The sequence below is a fragment of the Ursus americanus genome, chromosome 7 (assembly GCF_024610735.1).
Source record: "Ursus americanus isolate L20-20 chromosome 7, mUrsAme1.1.p, whole genome shotgun sequence".
Taxonomy (NCBI): Eukaryota; Metazoa; Chordata; class Mammalia; order Carnivora; family Ursidae; genus Ursus; species Ursus americanus.
Genome location: NC_142133.1, coordinates 60610510 through 60629050, shown reverse-complemented (window position 1 = coordinate 60629050; position 18541 = coordinate 60610510). Strand labels below are relative to the sequence as shown.

At 41.7% G+C, this 18541-nt stretch overlaps 1 protein-coding gene across 2 annotated transcripts in view; it reads left to right on the top strand.

The window, feature by feature from the left end:
• TTC27 (tetratricopeptide repeat domain 27) overlaps positions 1–18541 on the top strand; it is a 174465-nt gene that overhangs the window by 153021 nt on the left and 2903 nt on the right. For both annotated transcript variants that reach the window (XM_087863743.1, XM_045809106.2), the window contains 3 exons: positions 11107–11304; positions 12581–12692; positions 17155–17255. In XM_087863743.1, the coding sequence (XP_087719869.1) occupies positions 11107–11304; positions 12581–12692; positions 17155–17255 (411 nt within the window). The remainder of the gene's footprint in view (positions 1–11106; positions 11305–12580; positions 12693–17154; positions 17256–18541) is intronic.

The following is an 18541-nucleotide window of genomic DNA, read 5'->3' as shown; positions in this document are numbered from 1 at the left end:
GAGGGGAGGCGGTGTTGACATGCAGTGGGGCAGGCTGCCAGCCACACTGCAGTCCTGGAGCGAGTGGTGCTAGGTGTTACCTGAAGGAAAAGATGGGAGGGGATGGGTGTATCTTACACGAATTAAATCTGTAAGGTCAGTATTATTTCCATTTGATTGCTGAGTCTGTGGCTCAGCAAGGTGAATTAATAAGGCTGATGTTTCAGAGTGAGCAAGGGGTAGTAGAGCCAAGACTTGAAGCCTAAAGTCTAGTCTTTTTAACCTGAAAGCCTGGGCACGCCTTTTCCACAATCGAAGACGTTTCTTTTTTTTTTCCCTGAAGAAATGAAAAAGCAAATATTAAACTCCCTACCTCGCTGTGATAACCGAGGTCTGGGGAAGCCAAGGGTCAGGGTTATCAGGCCAGGAAACAGAGCAAGTTCTGTAAAGAGCTCCAAGTGGAGCAGGGAGGCCGCCAAGCCAGGAGGCGGAAAATGGCTTCACTCCTGGCCTGGCGCCCTCCTGGAAGTTTTTGTAACTGGCCCTCAGGCAATCCCATTCCTTCCTGCTTTGAAGACCTCCAGAATTCAAAGGGCCAACACCTTGTGCTTTCCGCCAAGATTTTGGTGAGACCTGGCCAAGGATTCCAAGGTTAGTGTTAGGGATGGGGACAGTTCGGCCTTTCTCTTTGTGGGGAATCTTCAGCATGTACGTCGGAATCACCGTTCCTCCACGTGAGGAAACGTGAGCTCTCTTCAGGGGCTGGAGGTGGCTCCCCACAGTCATTCTTTGCTGCTGCCTCCCCTAGGCACGGTCCGGGATGGAGGTGAGAAGGAGGCTCAGGATAGAGAACGAAAGTTCTGCATCACCTCAGTGAATGAGACACGTGGGCGAGGGATTAAGAGGTCATTGCAGGGCATCTGTGGCAATGGCGTTGGTTTGGGGGGGCTGTGAGGAACTACAGACCTGTTTCTATTGATGAGAATGAAATCCCTCTAAGCATCAGCCTTAAAAAATATACTTAGTTTATTTTATGATACATCAAATGAATTCCAAATGGACTAACTATATGCAAAATATTGTTTCATCTCATAAAAAATATCAGGAATAGAAGTGGATACTTCCCAAATCTTTGAACTTTAAAGCAATAAAAGAAAACTTGAAAGAATTTTTGTGACCACATTTAAAAAGTATGTGATAGAATATTTGTAACAAATAGGAAAGATAAAAAGCTAATAATACCCTTATTATATAAAGAGTTAACATCTGCTACGGGAATGAAATGTGACAGGACAGAGGATTCAGAAACAGACTCAAGTAAGTACGAGAATGTGGTCCATGATAAAGATGACATTTTAAGTCTGTAGGGTAAAAATAGAATATTCAATATGTATCGGAATAGTTGGCCAAGCATTTGGGATAAAATACTAAAGCTCTGCTTCACTGCTTATACCAAAATAAATTCAAGTGGACCATATATTTAAATTGGAGTGCTTTGAGAGACAGGATTACGTTGTAGATCTGAGCGTAGTTTCTGGACTTAGACGGTCCGGGCTTGCAGCCCACCTCTGGCAGTCACCAGCTTTATGGCCTTGGGGAACTTAATCACTTTGTGCCTCACTGTCGTAAGATGGGGATGAAAATAGTATCTGCCTCCCAAGGACTGTTGTGAGGAGTATATGAGTTGATCTCTGGAAAGGGCTTGGAACAGTGCTTGGCACGTACAGGTGTTCTAAGTGTGGCTGCTTTCATCATCATCATCATCTTCATCATCACTGAAAAAATTAAAACCATAAAGGCACTGAAAGAAAAGAAAGTATGGCAAATATATTTTATGAGCTTGGGGTTGGAGAAACTATTTTCAGTCATGACACAAAAGCCATACCCCAGGAAGGAAAACTGAGAGATTTGATGTTTGAAACTTCTCCACTTGGGGAAAGAATGCCATCGGAGTGGGGTGCCCGAGGTCACCATCCCTAGAAGGGATAGGCTGTGATGTGACAGCCATTCATTTAGTGCTTCCTGAACTGAACCTGGAAGAGGATTAGGAGAAGCCGGGTAAGTGCCCTGGGGAGAGACTGTCTCAGTGATTTCAGTGTCGTCTGGGTCTTTCTACCTGACACTCCTGGATTAGTCTCCTGCGGCTGCTCTAACAAGTTACCACAGACTTGGTGTCTTCATACAACAGAAGTGTGTTCTCACCACTCGGTTCTGGAGGCTTGAAGTCCGAAATCAAGGTGTCGGCCAGGCCGTGCTTCCTCTGAAGACTGTGGCGAGCAGTCTTTCCTGGCTTCCTCTGGATGCTGGTGGCTCCTCCTCCTCCTCCTCCTCCTCCTCCAACAACCCTAACCCTGGTAAAACTTCATCTTAACTAATTGTATCTGCAAATTATATCTGTTTGAAATAAGATCACATTGTGAGTTCTGTTTAGATATGAATTTGGGGAGGATGCAGATTCACCACAGCTGACCCACCACAACTGTTATGCTCCTTTCCAGGGGGAAAGCACGGCCTTCGAGAATAGTGGGGTCGGTAAAGGCCGGGCGGTGACCCAACACACAGCAGCACCTCAGTGGTAGCGGTTGTGATGGCAGAGATGACGTGCACAGAGCTACACCAACAGGAGGCCAGAGAGACCGCTACTCATCATGTAAAGGCCTTGCCTTTAGCAGATGATGCCAGGTGTTTGAACATCTGGAAGTGACAAAGGAGATAGTAAGAATAGGGAGGGAGTTGATAGAAAACTAATAAAGCTTTTCAAATAGAACTCGGTCATATGCAATATTGAGAGAAGAAGACCGAAATCCCATGCCATGGTGGACAAACTAGGATTTCTTTTTTTTTTTTTTAAGTTTTAAGTCCAGTATAGTTAACATACAGTGTTACATTAGTTTCAGGTGTACAATATAGTGACTCAGCACTTCACACAGCACCCAGTGCTCATCACAACAAGTGCCCTCCTCCATCCCCATCACCTATTTCCCCCCTCTCCCCCCATCTCCCCTCTGGTGACCATCAGTTTGTACTCTGTAGTTGAAGAGTCTTGGTCTCTCTCTCTCTCTCTCACAAAGTAGGATTTCTAAGAAGGATCCATTGTTAGGCTTTAGGAGATTGTGGTATGGCTTGCAACACTGTGAAAAAGACTTGTGTATGTGGATATGCACATTCTGGAAAGAGGGTTCTGAATTCTCATTAGATTACCACATGGGTGTCCTGAACCCCAGGAAAGTAAACACAGACTAAAGAATCGTCTTTGGAGTAGACTGTTAGGATTAGTTTTCAGATAAAAAGGCTAGTTGGCCCTCCCTTAGGATCACTGTGGATTAAAATATACCTCTATAACTTGTGCTCCTTTACAAATGGGAAAATGCTACAAATGCGTTTATCTGTTGCTCTGGTTTGTGAACATCCTCTGTGTCTTCCAGCCGTGCGCGTGAGTAATTTGTGCACACTCACTTCCTCCCCAGCCACCACCCCATCTCTCTGCGGCTCTGTAGCTCGGAGGAGAAGCGTCTTCCCCCATGGCCTCCGCTTCCCCTCCTCCCTGCCGCGTTGGAGCTCATGCCGGTGAGCTCCCCCTGTCTACTGACCTGCGCTGTGGGCAAGGTCCCTCCTGGAGCTTCCAGGGCACATTCTTCAGTCCTCAAGTTCTTCAGCCTGTCGGCAGAGTCTAACACCACGGATCCCTTCCTCCTCGAAATGCTTCCTTCACTGGGCTTCCAGAATTTCGCACTTCTTACCTGTGGCTTCCTCATCTCCTTGGCACCTTTCCCCTGTTGGTGACAGCCCCTCCAGGCTCAGCCCTCCCTCTGACTTCTTCCCCATATGTGCTGCTACCCCTGGGGTCTCACTGTCACCTTGGTTTTCCTTCCTCTCCTCCTGAGAGTATGTATTATGAAAGCAAGGTAACAAGTTTTCTTCCACATGACCCTTTAAATCTTTCTCATGTAGGCTGTTCATTTTGTTTATTTCGTTATGGCTGCACTTCTCTGATGTCTTCTTTTTTCTCGATTGGCTCATACTCACCCTGGGGATTTTGCCTTTCCACTGGTAATACATGCTGGTGGGAGGGCCGAAGCAGTGCCCTTCCACAAGAGTCTGGGCCCTAGGGGAATGTAACCCCTCGGGTGCACTTCACCACGGCCCCCTCCCACCACCAGTAGGTGGTCTGGCTCTTCAAGAAACCTCCCTCTTCTCTGCTGGGTGCCGCTTTCCTCCTGTGCCCGTGTTCCTGAGTAGCCCTCTAACGTTAACCTTGGCAGGTGGAGGGCCAGCCAGGCGGCCGGGGCCTCTGCCCAGCTGCACCCGCAGGTCCCTGGCTTGCCCTGGGCCGGCACTGCTGTGTGGCCATGTCCCGTGCTGATGGCACGCCCACCTGTGGGGACTGGCACCTGGCACTCTTCCACTCTTGGCTGCCCTTCGCCCGCAGCCAGTTTCTGTCTCCCATGGTTTCTCATGTGTTTGCTGCTTCTGCCTCGGGTTCATCAACTCTCTCCTTTCTCAAGCCATGTGTGTGTGCTGTTGGGTTCAGAAGGAGGAGCCAGCAGTGGATCAGTTCATCAGCTTGTGGATTCTGTTATTTCCATAACAAAGATTAACAGTAGAGCTGTTTCCACATTGGAAACAAATGAGTTCAATACAAATTAAGAAAACATTTAAGTATCTTTAAAAGGAAGTATGTTTACTCAGCAAACATTTGAAAGGAGATTTAAGTGCACTAAATAATAAAAGAAATAAAGTTCAAAATAATAGCTGCATATACCTTTAGTAGAACAAAGTATCAAAGATTTAAAAAATAATGATGTGCTCAGTACTGATACTATGCAATGAAATGACACATTTTCATATACTACTGATAGGCATCTAATTCGATTTAGCCCTTTTAGAAAGTATCAGACTCACTGCCAGAATCCTAAAATGTTTATTCCCTTGATTCCATAATTCTGTTTCTGGAATTCTTTTTTTTTTTTTTTTTTTTTTACAATTTTCTGTTTTTTTAAGTAACCTCTACACCAAGGTGGGGCTCGAACTCACAACCCTGAGATCAAGAGTCGCATGCGCCACTGACTGAGCCAGCCAGGTGCTCCTGTTTTGGAAATCTAACCTAAGGAAAGCTTCAGTGTAGAAAAAAACTTTGGGCACAAAGATACGCATTGAAGTGGTATTTATAATAATAATAACAACAGTGGCAGCACATGGAAGCAGCCTCTATCTGACTGCAGGGAAATTGTTAAATAGACTACAGTCTGTCAACCCAGTGGAATATTTTGAATCTATTAAAATGGTCTATTTTATTTTATTTTTTTAAGATTTTATTTATTTATTCGACAGAGATAGAGACAGCCAGCGAGAGAGGGAACACAAGCAGGGGGAGTGGGAGAGGAAGAAGCAGGCTCACAGCGGAGGAGCCTGATGTGGGGCTCGATCCCATAACGCCAGGATCACGCCCTGAGCCGAAGGCAGACGCCTAACTGCTGTGCCACCCAGGCGCCCCTAAAATGGTCTATTTTAAACAGTATATGAAAACATGAAAAAATTCTGTGACATAATGTTAAGTGAAACGGGGAAGATAAGACCGTTTACATAATATTTAAAAATTTACAGATAGTAAAAAATTAGAAGAAAATCACTGCAATGTTAGTAGTGCTTGTGTTTGGGAATTTTATTTTTCCTTTTTTTTTTTTATTAACTCTGATGTCTTGGGGAAGTAAAAAAAAATAATAATAATAAAACTACAAAAACCTGTTTGGTTTTGATCCATTCAGGATTTGGTAAAGAAATGATAATGAAATGATCACAGTCATTAGTATACATATGTCATAAATGAGGAATTTTTCCAGTATAAAAGAATCTATTATTAGAAAGGAAGAAATAACAGGAATAAGGAACTGTGCCTCGTAAATGAACACATGAATGCTTGAGCGCAAGATCCAGGACCTGGACTGTGGGTTCAAATCCAGCTCCACCTTCCCCAGGTGTGTGACTTGGACAAGTTACAAGTTACAAATTTTTATTTTATGAAAATGATACATACATATATACAACTTAAATAGTAGTCAAAGGCTTATAACAAAATACAGCAATTTCCTGTTCTACCCCTTTCTAGTCCTAAAGATCCTGTTCCTTAAAGGAGTGTATAGTATTTAGTATATAGTATTTAGTGTTTCTTTTGCCATTTGCACATTTCCATATTTCATAATATAAATATATACTGCTACTTTTATTAACCAAATTTAGGTATTATCTGTTCACTATTATAGTAAGCAAGGACTTAACTCCCTTATATCAACACCTCTGCTACTTCTCTTTCTTTGTTTAAAAGGATATTGTTTGTTTATTTATTTATTTATTTATTTATTTATTTATTTATATTTATTTATTTATTTGAGAGCACAAGAGGTGGAGAGGAGCAGAGGGGGATGGGGAGGGAGAGGGAGAGAGCTAAGCGTGGAGCTTGATGATGTGGGGCTCGATCTCATGACCCTGTGATCGTGACCTGAGCCAAAACCAAGAGTCGGATGCTGAACTGACTGAGCTACCCAGGCACCCCAAGTGCTACTTCTGTTTCTTATCTTCCCAGGATATTTACATTACATTTTTTGGTTAAACGAATGTTCTCTATTAAGAGTCTACTGTTAACAGCCTAACAGGCTGCTATGATTAGGCCCTTTTTTTGCTTTTTGTTTTTTATAATGTTAGTAATTGTCTTGGTTTTCATGTTTTTCTCTCTCTTTGTAAGCCTCTCGCCTGAAGTCATAATGTCTCCTGCCTTTCTTCTGCCTTTTTTCTGGATACAGTCACTAACCCTTTGTAATTGCTAAATCCAGTGGAGTCTTCCAGCCCTAAACTTTTTTTTTTTAATGATTTTTTATTATATTATGTTAGTCACCATACAGTACATCCCTGGTTTCCGATGTAAGGCTCGATGATTCATTAGTTGTGTATAACACCCAGTGCACCATGCAATACGTGCCCTCCTTACTACCCATCACCGGTCTATCCCATTCCCCCACCCCCCTCCCCTCTGAAGTCCTCAGTTTGTTTCTCATAGTCCATAGTCTCTCATGTTTCATTCCCCCTTCTGAATACCCCCCCTTTCTTTATCCCTTTCTTCCCCTACCGATCATCCTAGTTCTTATGTTCCATAGATGAGAGAAATCATATGATAGTTGTCTTTCTCTGCTTGACTTATTTCACTTAGCATTATCTCCTCCAGTGCTGTCCATGTTGTAGCAAATGTTGAGAACTCGTTCTTTCTGATAGCTGAGTAATATTCCATTGTATATATGGACCACAACTTCTTAATCCAGTCGTCTGTTGAAGGGCATCTCGGCTCCTTCCACGATTTAGCTATTGTGGACATTGCTGCTATGAACATTGGGGTGCATATGGCCCTTCTCTTCACTACATCTGTATCTTTGGGGTAAATACCCAGTAGTGCAATGGCTGGATCATAGGGTAGCTCAATTTTTAACTTTTTAAGGGACCTCCACACTGTTTTCCAGAGTGCCAGCCCTAAACTTTTATAGCTGTGCTCTTCTTGTTACTTCCTCCTTCCTTGGTTTCCATGACATCACTTTATCCCATCTTTCTGAGCACTCCTTCTTATGCATAGACCCTGTTTACCCCTGTTGCTTATGCATAGACCCCTGTTTACCTTCCCTTAAGTGTAGTGTTCCTCAGGATTCTATCTGTAATCTGATTCTTAGCCAGCAGAATCTCTTTAGGCAGTATCTGCCATGGTCATGAATGACTTCTATTATCTGTTCATCCTTATAGAACTTTCTTCTAAGCTCATTCAACTGGCCATTTAACAAACAGAGAGTATGCAGACATTTGTCATTCTTCCATTCCTGTTCAAGGTCCCACTCTCTTCTCGTGACATCAGCATGAATTGTGTAGAGGCTTTGGTATCTTCCTGTCTAAAGTTCCCTTCACCCTACCTGCCCCTGTTCACATAGACATGCCACCTCCTAACCTCTTATGTTTCTGTTCCCTTCACACACCACCAAATACACACACACTCTTCTCCAACTTTTCCCCTCTCAAACACCTGCGCTCCCACTCTCCATTTTTATTGGCAAGAAAGCTAAAAGTTTTCTCTCCCCCGTATCCTCCTATAGGTAAAGTGAGAGGATGGGATGTTGGGTCAATTGTCAGATTGCAGAGAAAGCAAAGTATTTTACTAATTTAGCATGGTTTATTTGTACTTGATAGTAACTATTTTAATAGACCATCCCTTTTAAAACGTATTAATCCTTGAAATGTTTAAAGAATGATCACTTGACTGTAGTGCATATTCATGCAATTTCTTCTGCATTGTTACTTTTAGATTTAAAACCCTGAGTGAGATTGTAATAAGAATTTTATTATTTTAAGAATTAAAACTACACATGTGGTTGTAATGTGAATTTACAAGCAGAGATAAGGTTCTTGTCCAAACAAGAAAGAAAAAACACAATTGAATGTTCTCTTCTCCACTTTTATTGCTGTATGTAATTAGGGCCATGAGTCTGAGCTTACATTCCTAAAAGCTACAGGTGTCAATCATCATTCAGAGATAGCACTCAGAATGAGAAGAGAGAAGCATCAAGCCTGTAAAAGAAGAAGCCTCCAAGGAGCCTTAAAAGGAAGCCCATGTGAATCAGCATGTGATTCTAGAGAGTGGTTCAGGATGGCTTGATGTTTATTAATTTTTTTATAATAATAATAATTTTTTTTATTATGTTAGTCACCATACAGTACATCCCTAGTTTTTGATGTAAAGTTCCATGATTCATTACTTGCGTATAACACCCAGTGCACCATGCAATATGTGCCCTCCTTAATACCCATCACCAGCCTATCCCATTCCCCCACCCCCCTCCCCTCTGAAGCCCTCAGTTGGTTTCCCAGAGTCCATAGTCTCTCATGGTTCATTCCCCCTCTGTTTAGCCCCCTTTCTTCTTCCCTTTCTTCTCCTACCGATCTTCCTACTTCTTATGTTCTATAAATGAGTGAAACCATATGATAATTGTCTTTCTCTGCTTGACTTATTTCACTTAGCATTATCTCCTCCAGTCCCGTCCATGTTGCAGCAAATGTTGAGAAATCGTTCTTTTTGATAGCTGAGTAATATTCCTTTGTATATATGGACCACATCTTCTTTATCCATTCGTCTGTTGAAGGGCATCTCGGCTCCTTGCACGATTTAGCTATTGTAGACAATGCTGCTATGAACATTGGGGTGCATATAGCCCTTCTCTTTACTACATCTGTATCTTTGGGGTAAATACCCAGTAGTGCGATTGCTGGATCATAGGGTAGCTCAATTTTTAACTTTTTAAGGGACCTCCATACTGTTTTCCAGAGTGGCTGTACCAACTTGCATTCCCACCAACAATGTAGGAGGGATCCCCTTTCTCCACATCTTCTCCAACATTTGTTGTTTCTGCCTTGTCAATTTTTGCCATTCTAACTGGCAAAAGGTGGTATCTCAATGTGGTTTTGATTTGAATTTCCCTGATGGCTAATGATTTTGAACATTTTTTCATGTGTCTGTTAGCCATTTGTATGTCTTCATTGGAAAAGTGTCTGTTCCTATCTTCTGCCCATTTTTTGATTTGTTTATTTGTTTCTTGTGTATTGAGTTTGAGAAGTTCTTTGTAGAACTTAGATACCAGTCTTTTATCTGTAGTGTCATTTGCAAATATCTTCTCCCATTCCGTGGGCTGCCTCTTAGTTTTTTTGACTGTTTCCTTGGCTATGCAGAAGCTTTTTATCTTGATGAAGTCCCACAAGTTCATTTTTTCTTTTGTTTCTCTTGCCTTTGGAGATGTGTCATGAAAAAAGTTGCATTGGCCGATGTCGTAGAGGTTGCTGCCTATGTTCTCCTCTAGGATTTTGATGGATTCCTGTCTCACATCGAGGTCTTTCATCCATTTGGAGTTTATCTTTGTGTATGGTGTGAGAGAGTGGTCAAGTTTCATTCTTTTGCATGTAGCTGTCCAATTTTCCCAGCACCATTTATTGAAAAGAATAGAGAAAGGACCCAAATTAATAAAATTGTGAATGAAAAGGGAGAGGTCACAACCAACACCAATGAAAGAGGAAGGATCATTAGAAACTTTTATCAACAGCTTTATGCCAATAAATTAAACAACCTGGAAGAAATGGATGCTTTCCTGGAAACCTATAAACTACCAAGACTGAAACAGGAAGAAATTGATTGTTTAAACAGACCGATTAATTATAAAGAGATTGAAGCAGTGATCAAAAACCTCCCGAAAAACAAGAGTCCAGGGCCTGACGGATTCCCTGGGGAATTCTACCAAAAATTCAAAGAAGAGATAATACCTATTCTCCTGAAGTTGTTTCAAAAAATAGAAACAGAAGGAAAACTACCAAACTCATTCTATGAGGCCAGTATTACCTTGATCCCCAAACCAGGCAAAGACCCCATCAAAAAGGAAAATTACAGACCGATATCCCTGATGAATATGGACGCCAAAATTCTCAACAAGATCCTAGCTAATCGGATCCAACAGTACAGTAAAAGGATTATCCATCATGACCAAGTGGGATTCATCCCTGGGATGCAAGGGTGGTTCAACATTCGCAAATCGATCAGTGTGATAGATTATATCAACAAGAAAAGAGTCAAGAACCATATGATCCTCTCAATAGATGCAGAAAAAGCATTTGACAAAATACACCATCCTTTTCTGATTAAAACACTTCAGAGTGTAGGGATAGAGGGTACATTCCTCAATTTCATGAAAACCATCTATGAAAAGCCTACAGCAGATATCATTCTCAATGGGGAAAAGCTGGAAGCCTTTCCCTTAAGATCAGGAACACAACATGGATGCCCACTCTCGCCACTATTATTCAACATAGTACTAGAAGTCCTTGCAACAGCAATCAGACAACAAAACGGGATCAAAGGTATCCAAATCAGCAAAGAAGAAGTCAAAATGTCTCTCTTCACAGATGACTTGATGTTTATTTTTAAAAAATGTAAAGGTGATGTTCCATCAGGTCTCAAGGTTTTTCACCATCACTGTCATTGATGATGGTGATGGGAGCCCTTTATTTTTTGTTACTTGATGTTTGTAGCTTACCAGTTTGTTCTGTGGATTTTTTAAGGTCCTTAAAATTCTGGTCAGGGCAGTAGTGGATGGGATGACTGATCGAAGTGGGGATGTTGCAACTGGCCTCAAAGGAAAGCTGCAGGAGTTACTTGGCAGAGTGACTTCAAGAGTGACGAATGATGGAGAAATCTGGAGGCTGTATGCTGAAGTGTATGGAAATGGGCAGAGTGAAAAGCCTGATGAAAATGAAAAGGTAAGTCCTCTTTCAGTCCTCCTGGGTGCTTGCCTTTTGTTTGAATTATGTGTAGTGGATCTGCTTCCTTGATGTTTGGAGGAAGAGTTAAATAGCTTGAAAGGGAAGATTGATAAGCTCAGGTTTTCCATTTGGATTCAGAATCTTTACCATAAGCACTTTGAATTGCGGGCAGGTTAAGACTTGTAAGCGTTCATTTTCTTTTTTCTTTCCATGAATTTTTCTTGCATAATTTTTCTCTATTTCCTGCAAAAGGGTCTCCTGCCTCTTTCCGCAACCCAGGGTTGCAGCAAGCCGCTGTTCACATTATTTACCCTCAGCCCTTTCTTCAGGCTCCTTGCTAAAGACTCAGGTAGATGGGGTCCAGGGACAAAAGAAGGTTTAGATCTGAGATAGGGGCCATGGAAGGAAAAAAAAAAAAGGCGCTAGATAAGAACATTGGAGGAGAGCTTTTAAATGCTTTACAGAGGTTACCCTGTCCCTTTCTCGGAAGTGCATTAGAACACCAGTTACACCCAAGTTATGCCTTTGGCCTCTTATCTTAGAACTCAGAGGAGCCCCCAGAGTTTCCAAGGCTAAAATAATTGTTTTCTGTTTTTTTCAAAACGTCCACAACAAATCAAATGTACTCCTTGAGCGAGTTTGGAATTCGCTGCAGTACAGCTAGTCTGTGGGATTCCTGGCCACCTCTCCTCCCTCAGTCCGCCCAGCTTGTCAGCCCAGAGAACACATATGCACACGCACGCACCACACACTCCCACTTTCTGTCCTTCCATTTCTTCTTGAATTACGTGCTCTTGTATATCTGGAATCGGGTCGTCGGAATTCTCTGATCTGTGACTTCTCCCTCAAGAATCTGCGAGGATGGGGCCGTGAAAGAGTGTTTTAAACTTTTGTGAGTATCACGCCTGTCGGTAATTCTGTAGGTGTCGCCAAGTTCATGCCTCTTTCTCTAAACCGGGCTTGTAAGCTGATGGCTACAGATGCTGAGGAAAGGTGTGTGCCCTTCTTCTAGATTTTCAAATCTGGCATCTCTCTTTTTCTGTTTGGAGGGAAGTATCTCTGTCCAGATAAATCCATCTGATTGCTTTTAATTGCTTGTTGCTGTTGGGTGTGCATCTGTACCCCTTCTTTGATGAGAATAATAAAGACCGTGCTGCATAACACAGATGCTCGTCTTTCAAGTTGGAATTAGTTCCACATGACTTCCAGGAAACAGAGTTTGAAATGCGAATTCTACTTGTTTTTCTGAACATTGTTCTTTTTCTGTCCTCAGGCGTTCCAGTGTCTCTCTAAGGCATACAAGTGTGACACACAGTCCAGTTGTTGGGAGAGAGATATAACATCATTTAAGGAAGTGGTGCAGAGAGCCTTAGGACTCGCACATGGTATTCGATGTAACGCTTGATATCCCTGCCACGGTTTAATGTATTTTTACTGAAAAAGAATTTGTCAAAAGTGAAGTTCCATTACAAATAAGTTCAGAGTATTTTGTTATATGGAAATTGTCATATTTCATGCAGCAAATCTTTATAAGACCAGCTACTAGGTGGTAAGCACTTTGGAGCAATAGGAGCAAATAGAGGCTGGAGTGGTAGGAAGGCTAGAGGCTTAGATACCGTTGGCATAAGTGACAGGTATTAGGAGACGTGAAGTACCTTTCCAGCTGTGTCTAACCTGCACGCACACAGAGTCTGTTTGTGTTGATTGTGTAGTATTAAGGAAATCTGTTAACATTTCCTGACTGATAGTCTTCCTTTATAAATGAAAATATTTTTTCTCAAACACACATAGATTATTGGAGAACATAGCAATGTAAAAGAGCTATGGCATATGCAAAAGAAATAAAAAATATAATCCCATCCCTACCTTTGGGAAATTCAGTGGGTGATATTTGAGGGAAGAGATAACTTTACATACAAGGTTGCATGCCTATTGGGTATATTCCAGATAAAGGCCCCTTTTCATTATTTGCATTAATGAAAACTATACCAGTTAAATTTAATAATGCATTTTTATATTTAGAATTGAATATGGATGTGTGATGCCCTGGGAATGCAGTTCAAATAAAATAATGAAGCCACAGTGTTAAGAACTGAGTCACAGAGACTATGAACCTTTCCTAAAGTCCTCCTCTAACTTCTTTGGCAACTAATAATTACAGTAATTGGGGAGCCAACAGGGACCATAAAGAGGGCAGACCTTTGAGATCAGGAGACTCCAGGACCAGCCCTGCCACGTACTTGCTAGGTGGTGCTGGGTAAATGACTTAACTCCTCTGAGCCTTAGTTCCCTCATCAGTAAAATGGGGGTAATGCCTACCTTCTTGTTACGAAGAATAAATGAAAACATATTTAAACACTTAAGAGTATCTTGCACATGGTTGAAATGTGAATCCCTGACCTCCTCACCCCAATCCTGTTCCTTCTGGGGTAGAGGAGCTGAGCTGTCTGATAAGGCATTCAAAACTAAAAAGAGAAAAATGAAGAACAAGAGTAAAGTTTAACGTGTCTCTAAAGAAGTCACAGAACATTCAGACTGTTTAGAAATGGGTTTAGTAGTTGATAATTCTACTTATGGTCATTGATATCACTGACAAAAAGAATATAAATATCCAATTATCTGGGCCGCCTACCCCTTGACAGATCAGGGAGACATGCTGAACTCTGTCCAGCTGAAATTCAGAGTAGACGAGGTGGAGGTCATTGCTGATAGTCCCATGGAATGTGGCTGCAGTTCACGTGGCTTGTGCTGGCCTCATGTTGGGTGGGCTCAGATGGAATTCAGTCCTGATGCCTTTGGCTTTGATGGATATAGTACCATGTTTGAGGAGACCCATTCCCAGGTGTATTATGTACATAATTATAGCAAGGTGCAATCTCCTTGGAAGAATTTATCTTATCTACTTGAGATTGCCAAACCTAAACAGTTCTGTGTACAGCTAGCTTCGTAACAGCCAAAGCCAAGATATTTTGTGTAATCACTAAGTGATGCTGTTTAAACCCGTCAAATATAAATGCGCAGGTTAAAGAAATAAGTACTGCAGGAAGAAAATCTTCATTTTGTGTCTTGAAGTTGTTTTTAAGCTATTTTGGGCACCGTTTTTTCATCAGGGCAACACTGGGAGAAAAACAAGCTTCTGTTCTTTTAAGTTCCATCTGTCTTTAATGAATTAGGCGTTGGTGTTCCTACAACATTTTAAGCATCTTTGAGTGGATGCTCAGTTTTAGTTTCTGGTGATATTTTAGATTTACGAAGATAAATCTTTACCTTTTCTTTGTTGTTTTTGTAGACCAGTGCTCAGTTGTTATATATTCTCTTTTTAAAATTTTTCTCCCCGGCACTGTTGTCCGCCTTGCTCAATTCTGAAAAAGGAAATAGAACATTAAAAAAAAAAAAATCTCCGCACACACACACATCTCCCCATGACTTACTCCCTTTTGGGTTGCTATTTTTAAGAGTAACCATGTACTTTGGAAGGCTTGATAAGACCCTGCAGTGTCTCTACATAGGGCTTGAGACCTTTCTGTAACAGTGTTGCTATTGTGTATCCATTTGTATTGTCTGGGGGCTATTCATTTCCAGTTTCTGCTATTGTTTTCTGGGAAAGGGTGGGCAAAAGCTGGTTCCTTCTTTGCCATCCAGGACTTTCAAAATAATAGTTATGCATTTTAACTATAGTTTGCCTGGAGGAAGCACTGCTGTCTTGGATTTCCTGATGATTTGAAACAGCATTTTATTTCTCTGTCTTTCTAGAACTCTTATCTTTGTCTCTAGTGCTTTTTTGTGTGTGTGTGCTCAATATTTTATTTTATTTTTTTTATTTTAATTTTTTTTATTATATCATGTTAGTCACCATACAGTACATCCCTGGTTTCTGATGTAAAGTTCGATGATTCATTAGTTGCGTATAACACCCAGTGCACCATGCAATATGTGCCTTTTGGAAATGAGAATGAGCAAGGGATCTAATAGTGGTTTTGTATTTTTGCTCTGTTTTTTTCCCCAGAATGAAAATAGGATTTAAAAAAAGAATCACAACTGTTTCTGATATGTTCCTAGATATTTAACAGCCCATTTAACTACCTCACCCATGGTAGTTACAACTTTCTTCTCCAAAGGGACACAGACATCATAATCTTCACTATCTCCAGGTTGACTGTGCCCTTTGAAAATGAGTTGCATGTTGTTGATTACCATGCATTGTTTCAACCCTTTGCTGAGAAATGTCAAAATCTAATAATCATTTTGAAATGAGAATGTCAAACTTGGTTCTCACCAGCAATGGAAGATAATAATGATAAAACGATTTTGCCAGCACAGGCAATCCCCGCCAGTTGACGAGAGTTTGCATGCAAGAGAAACACCTATTTTCCATTCCTGGTCTAAGATCTAGGGCACTAAGAGACTTCCATTGTTGCACTGTTTAGTGTAGTTTTAAACTAGGATCTGGCTATCGGTCTGCTTTGTGGCAAGCATAATTTATTTTATTTATTTTTTTATAATAATTTTTATTATGTTATGTTAGTCACCATACAGTACATCCCTAGTTTTTGATGTAATGTTTCATGATTCATTACTTGCATATAACACCCAGTGCACCATGCAATACGTGCCCTCCTTAATACCCATCACTGGCCTATCCCAATCCCCCACCCCCCTCCCCTCTGAAGCTCTCAGTTTGTTTCCCAGAGTCCATAGTCTCTCATGGTTCATTCCCCCTTCTGTTTACCCCCCCTTCATTCTTCCCTTCCTTCTCCTACCGATCTTCCTATTTCTTATGTTCCATAAATGAGTGAAACCGTATGATAATTGTCTTTCTCTGCTTGACTTATTTCACTTAGCATAATCTCCTCCAGTCCCGTCCATGTTGCAGCAAATGTTGAGAAATCGTTCTTTTCGATGGCTGAGTAATATTCCTTTGTATATATGGACCACATCTTCTTTATCCATTCGTCTGTTGAAGGGCATTTTGGCTCCTTCCACAATTTAGCTATTGTGGACAATTGTGGCAAGCATAATTTAGAAGAACAAAACCAAAAACAAATCGGTGGAGAGGTATCAGGTGTTGTATTTTTACAGAGCTCTTCACTTGTTCTTATAAATCATCAACAGCCAGGCCTTCTGCTAAGGGGGATTATGCCCTCTTGATAACTTCACATTTTCAGAAGATGGGACACCCCCCCCCCCCCCCGGCATGCTGAAGGCGGAGTGGTCACCCGTGAGTGACTTCATTCTCTCCCACCCCCTGCTGATGCCAGGCCCATCTCAGCAACCTGAGAGCCCGGGTGTGGTCGCCTTCACTGAATGCAAGCACCTCGGTTGTTGACGTCACTTCTGCCAGGTTGGGCAGGAAGCCCCGAGTAGGAAAATGCAGTTAGAATTGAGCTGTAAATACCTGGGTGTCACTTACCCAGGCTGCTGTCATGGGCAACTGTGAGTCCCTGTTAGGGCCCCGGCGCTCCGGGAGGCTACACTGAAGGTGTGCTACACCTGGTTTTGCCCTCCGTGGCCCCTTGTGTTCAGTGAGATTTAGTCTCTTTTTGCCTAATTTCACGTGTGTGTGTGTGTGTGTGTGTGTGTGTGTGTGTTTAGGGTCTCTTCCCGATGATCTGTAACTTACCAAAAATCACCCATTTCCCTCCAAATTCTCCTTTTAGCAATAAGTGTTAAGAAGGATAATGGGGGGAATTATGCATATAATTGTCCTTTTGCCAAAACAAAAACTTTCCATGCGGGAATATTTCTAAAGTCTGTACTATAAAATCCTAATTAAGTCATTGTTTCTTGTACTTGTAAATTATCATTACGAGGGTTTAATTCATGTTTTCTCCCGTATTTATGTTTCAGTGGCTATAAAACACAGTAAAAACAAATCCAGCCCCCAGGAGGCTGTACAGGTGCTTTCTTCTGTTCGACTCAATTTACAAGGCTTGTTATCTAAAGCAAAGGTGAGAGTGAAATGTGAATTAATTCCAAGTGTCATAGGAAAAAGCGTCTCTAGCATGAGCTGACTGCTCTTAAGTCTTCTTTTACATCGGTGATTTTCGGCCCACATTACGTTTTAGGTATCAGCCCCCAGGTGGTCAGTTGTCCTGGTGGGGGTGTTATCGGCCCAGTGGCTAGACCACCCTTCACACGGGTAACTCAGGAGTCTTTGAAATTAATATTTATAATCCAGCCCTACTGCTTTCTTGAATTTAAATTAAAACAATGCTCTTCTTCTTATTGTCACTTTGTCCAAAGTGTGGCGTATATGCCACTGATAGCACTTGGCTGAACTTTTGATTTTAACGTATATTTATTTTGGTACATGTTAGAAAAAGTTTAACTAGCACCTCAGACCTACATTTTCATGAATATCATCGCTTATTTTTCATTTTCAGTAATGTTTCCTCTAAAAAAAAGACTTTTATCTAAGTTTAAAAAGTTGATTTAGAGACAAATATTAAGTAGGTAGTATATGGATTTCACAAAGATTAAGGTAGGTGAGTGGCTCAGATTTGACAACTAAAACATTTGCCGTCCATCTACAAATGCCACCACGTGAGCTAGCGCTGGGTTGGGGATGCCCGAGTATCCCCGAGGGAACTGGTTTGGAGCCCAGACTCGGAGTGTCTACCTGAGGCAGGTCAGGTATGGGGCGGAGCCTGGGAGATCCATGCAGCCAGGTGGGGATTCCACCTCTGGAAGCAAATGGTAAAGGAACATAATTTCTTTTCTTTTTTCTTTTTTAAAAAAAATTATTTATTTATTTGAGAGAGAGAGAGAGAGAAAGCATGAGCAGGGAGAGGGAGAAGCAGGGTCCCAGCAGAGCAGGGAAGCCCGACTTGGGGCTTGATCCCAGGATCCTGGATCATGACCTGAGCCGAAGGCAGACGCCCAACCGACTGAGCCACCCAGGTGCTCCAAGGAATACAATTTCTAACACAATTTGGTGCTTTCTTTTCTCATTTTTGCTTGCCTTCACTATTTAATCTTGGGCTGTAAATGAATTCTAATACTTCTGAGAGCAAGGCTGCAGACAGTGAATGTCACTTCTGGACACATGTAAAAACCTTCCCAGAGTATGTATGCCATTTTATTAATTGCTTGATCTTTTCAGATGAGGGCATCATTTTTGCCTCTTCAGATTACTAACTTGTTTTACTATCCCTTTTAATCTGCAAGCTGGAACCCAGTTTCTAGAATCTACCAGGAAGAACTGTATTTCCTCCTGGCTTGGTAGGATAACTTC